This window comes from Aplysia californica, unplaced genomic scaffold (genome assembly GCF_000002075.1).
Source record: "Aplysia californica isolate F4 #8 unplaced genomic scaffold, AplCal3.0 scaffold00496, whole genome shotgun sequence".
Lineage (NCBI taxonomy): Eukaryota > Metazoa > Mollusca > Gastropoda > Aplysiida > Aplysiidae > Aplysia > Aplysia californica.
This window is the reverse complement of record NW_004797766.1, coordinates 76,896-81,895: the sequence shown is the minus strand read 5'-3', so window position 1 is coordinate 81,895 and position 5,000 is coordinate 76,896. Positions and strand designations below refer to the sequence as shown.

At 42.5% G+C, this 5,000-nt stretch overlaps 1 protein-coding gene across 1 annotated transcript in view; it reads right to left on the bottom strand.

The window, feature by feature from the left end:
• Positions 1 to 5,000, bottom strand: part of LOC101848909 (A disintegrin and metalloproteinase with thrombospondin motifs 5) — a gene marked incomplete in the record, with an annotated part of 64,859 nt that overhangs the window by 34,363 nt on the left and 25,496 nt on the right. The window contains 1 exon segment of the mRNA XM_013086722.1: positions 641 to 656. Within this exon segment, the coding sequence (XP_012942176.1) occupies positions 641 to 656 (16 nt within the window).

The following is a 5,000-nucleotide window of genomic DNA, read 5'->3' as shown; positions in this document are numbered from 1 at the left end:
AGGCCACCGATAGCATTTGTATAGCGCAAATTCCCGTTCATCAGGTCACGGGCTCGAATCCAGACAGCGAAGGAAAATTTTCTTTTCTTAAATTTTGAACTTTCACATCCTTTCCTGCTTCTCTAACAATGCTCTGTCGCCTGCTTTCGTCTCCACTTTCAGCTCCCACCTCTCACCTCCTTTGCCCCCTCTTCTGGGCCCCTGACTCTTTCTGTGGCCTTTCTACTGCTACTTCTTGGCTCCCTCTTACTGCTGTTTATCAGCCACACCCCTGATCTTATGATAGATAAGATCCATCAACTAGCCTTCACGGATCAGGGCGAATTATCTCGGAGGTCCCAAGTGCAAGTTTCGCACGTTAAAGATCCCCTGGTGGTCCAGAATCGATAAGAGTAAGTTTGGGCAGCCACCCAGGCAAAATTCAAAATGTCCTACCAACTGAAAAAGTTTAACGTGTCCCGCGCGCTCATATGACTTTGTGCAGATGCGAGCACGTAAAACACTTACCCCCCAAAAAAGGAAAAAAAGGAAAAGAGAAACCCGCCTGCCTCTAGACCGACTACTGACCTGTGTCCGATTTCATGAGCTGTGACTTGCACTCCCAGGAAACGTCCATTGTCTTCCACGATCGACACGCTGGAGCCGTCAGTGCGACACATGGTGGAGAGGTACGCCAAGCCTCAGGACAGGGACACAAAAGCCAATAATAACAGAACGTATAATATTATAGCATTTGTATAGCGCAGATCCCCGCTCAACAGCAACCTCAGTGAGCTTTACATTCTATGCTATTACCCCAGAAGACCTGATACCTTTCTGAACCAGTCTTAACTTCTTGGGAATTATACAGTGCCAGCTGCCATATAGGCGCTAAAACACTAACATACTGACAAGATCTTTCGCTGTCTATGGACTGTTATACATTCCAACTTGGTTGAAGTGAGGAAAATTCGAGTAAAGTGCCTTTCCTAAGGACACAACGTCGGGCCTGCAGCTCGAACTCCCGACCTGCAACCTCATGGTTACGAGTCAGGTAACCTAACCGCGAGGCCACCAACAAAAAGATAATTAGTAGATACTACACTTTGATCGTAACCAAAAGGGCGGGGAAATCAAAAAGTATTGTTTTCATTTCTACTAGAGCACAGCATTCACAGTTCAGTAAAGTGATTTTCCCTTCCTATTAAACATTTAAACCTCGTCTACATGATCTCCTTTTCTTTCCTCTTTCTTATTTTCCTGATTATCTTTCTTTTTTTACTTCCTGCATTTCTCTGTTTCCTTATGGGATTAAACACATACACTTGCTTTTACCTACTTTTCTTACGCTCGTTGTCTTTTAAAAAGTTTTGTTCTTTTCTTTTCTAAAAGAAGATGAAGAAGAAGAAGAAGGAGGAGAAGAAGAAGAAGAAGAAGAAGAAGAAGAAGAAGAAGAAGAAGAAGAAGAAGAAGAAGAAGAAGAAGAAGAAGAAGAAGAAGAAGAAGAAGAAGAAGAAGAAGAAGAAGAAGAAGAAGAAGAAGAAGAAGAAGAAGAAGAAGAAGAAGAAGAAGAAGAAAAAGAAGAAGAAGAAGAAGAATCTTCTTTTCTCTTGACTATTGGGCCACCCCCTCCCCCCCTTCTCTCTCTCTCTCTCTCTCTCTCTGACTCTCTGACTCTTTCTCTCTCTCTCTCTCTCTCTCTCTCTCTCTCTCTCTCTCTCTCTCTCTTTCTCTCTCTGTGGCTGTCCTTTTATTCTCCAGTATTCTTCCGATAATTTCGACTATCACTTTTGCCCTTGCCTGGCTCTAAATGACAGTCCTCGTGTCCAAAGGCACAAGATTAAGGCGTCCTGCTTACCTATCACTCTGTCGTCGGCGTCCGTTTCCCTGTGAAAATTGTACCTAGTACAAAAAAAGGAATTTTCATTAGATTTAACATTTGATATTTAAGCAGTGTAACACAAACTTATTCTATTCTGTTCTTCTTCAATTTAAGGTTCACACTTACCTCTAACAGTTAACCCCCCACACACACACCCACACACACACACACTTTCCGTCTGTCTTTCTCGTGATATCAGAACCTGGTTCAATAAGGTGGTTGTAACAGAGGTAAGTAAAGGTGGTAGGTCTGTCCAAGAAGTAACATATCCAGTTGTGTAAAATCAACCATTGAATGGAAATGTTCCGTTTTACAGTCATTAAATTCTATACATGTCTGCAGAAACATTATTATTTTCTATTCAACCTTAAAACCGTTGATCTCTGTATACTTTTTCATCCAATGTACAATACAATTATTGCTCGTCTGGCAATTCTGGCGATGACCAATACATCGGGCAGAGGAGAATATTTCTCCAGCAAAATAAGAGTTAGAAAAATTAAACTTTAAGATGACTTATGGTCTTTGTGGTGGCCGATGACACATTTTGAACATATAAAAGCTCCGCTTCCCTTTGTGGATGTGCGCAGCTTGTGGGCTTCTCCCTTGTATCCAGCTTTAAAAGAATTGTATAGCGTCATATGATTTGCTGCCCTCTGCGACTGCTGCTCTCCAACTGGATCTGTCCCGAGCAAGGTTCTCCCATGTTGAGGCAATTATGTTAAAGTCCTTCGGAACTTTTTGCAGTACGTCTTTGTTTCGCTTTTTGGAGCGCCAACCTTATGACAGTTTAGAATAGAATACTGCCTTCGGGATTCTGAGCCAGCCATTCTTACAACATGGCCAGCCAAGATAAGCTTTTGAGCTTTGAAAACAGACTCTCGTCATTTGCCCTTGTGACAACTTTGGTGTCTGGTATTTAATCCTTTCATCGAATAATGCCAACAATTTTCCCGAGGCATTTCATACGGAAATGATTAAGCTTCTTGGTATGTCTTTGGTACACCGTCCAGGTCTCGACACCATAAAACGGGGTCGGGAAAAGCACAGCGTTGTAAAATTTCAACATTTTATCTTTGCGAATGCCACAGAAGTCTCAAACTCTTACTCTGAGTCTTCCAAAGGAAGATTTATTCATGTGCAAAGCTATTTCTGCATCGATGAGAGTGTCTGAAGGTAGCGTACTGCCAAGATATTTAAAGCTATCAACATTATTCAGTGTTGTTTTATATATTTAGATTTTAGGGGGAAGGGTCTGGGTATCACCAGGGATATGCTGGAAGAGAACTTCTGTGTTTGCTTTGCAAGTCCAAAGTTTTCACGTAATCTTTAAAAATGATCAACACATTTTTGCATCCCGGATTCTTCATGAGCAAGTAGTGCGAAATCATCGGTAAATTACGGTGCAAAATGTGGAACTGACCACAAACTGATTGTGAGCAAAGTCGTCCCCAGGGATTCCAGTTGGGAAGCGATATGATTTTTCACCGCAAAGCCAACACCATTATTTCTAGTCCCTGCAAGGTCTTTTCCCTTCTAAAAGAAAGTATAGCCGCCACTTAGTTCTTTCAACCAACCTTCATCAGTAAATCTTGTTTCGCTAAGAGTAACAGTATCGAGGTCATAGCGGCTGAGCTCCGTTGTAATGATTGTTTTCCTCCTTTCAATACAGAAGCTATTATCCTGTAGTGCACCAATTTTCCAGCAACCAATTTGTATTTGTTTTCTATACTTTCGACCGCATTGTGGCATCCCTACTGATCACAGCGAACCAGCTCAGGTAGATGAGGTGAGCTTTATTTAGGGTAACATTTCTAGTCTCTTTCCCTTGTGGGATGAGCAGCGTTGTCCTACAAAGGCTATTAAGATAACATGAGTGCTGCCGGATCATACCTTAACCTCAGCTCGGTAATGAAACGACCAAAGCCCATGACCACCTTACGTGCAGGTTTGTGTTAACAGCTCCCAGCCTATGCAAGGCTTCTGTCATCATCTCCCCTGTCGCCGAAGGAATTAGATGGGCATAGACAACAAAGAAATGGAACGGATGTATAAAAGCAGATATCTGGCGTATAAATGTTTGTTTAAAGAGAGAAAAAGAAGCGCAAATATCTGATCACTCTCTCGCCTAGGTGCAATGTATCTGATGCAAGACAAATACAAGACGATCAGATTGGTATCTAGGTATGGGAGGTTGTCAGAGTGTTATTCATTTTAATAACAATAATAATAAATAGCATTTGAATAGCGCATAACTCCGCTCGACAGCAAACTCTATGTGCTTAACACTATATGTTTACCCCAGCAGACCATAGAACACTCAGAAACATTCTCAGCTTCCCGGAAAGCATACAGTGCAAGCAGCTGATTAAGCGCTCAAGCACTAACAAACTGACAAGATCTTTCAATGTCTATAGCTGGGTACCCATTCCCACCTGGGTGAAGTAAGGAAAACTCGTGTAAAGTGCCTTTCCCAAGGACACAACGTCAGGTGCCTGACAGGATTCGAACCCACGTCCTTACGGTTGCGAGTCACTAGGCCTCTGACGTCACCTAGGGGTATCAGGCCCAGTTAACTTGGATCGGAGGGCCCCACGCCGCAGCAACTAGCCAGTATGACGGTCTATAGCCATCCACCCTGATGTTTTACCATTGTCCTGCCGCGCCAACTTTGAAGCTGCTGCTGGGAAGAATGCTTAGAGCTTCATCTGTTACATATGATTTACATCCTATTGCACACTGCTACCTTGAAGAGCAACGAGAGCCACTGAAGTGGTTCACTAAAAATCCTCTAGCATGTTGTCATTCAGGCTCAGTGACCATGTCCACTTCGGCCACAGTCTGCTGCGCAGCATTTGTTTCTTGCACACTTTCTTTTTCGTCTGTAAATCACTGCTCGCGTAGTCTTTCTTTGATTTAAAAAAAAATGTGTGTGATAGATATATAGATAGACAGTCCCAACAGTTCAACATTCATAGAAACGGCCTAAACCTCAAAGACTTCTTCCGGTATAATTTTTAAAAAGGTTTTTTGTTTGTTTTTGTAAAGTGTTTTACGGCGCTCGCAACTGCATAAGGTCATATGAGCGCGCGGGACACACCTAATATTTTCAGTTGGTAAGAAATTTTGAATTTTGCCT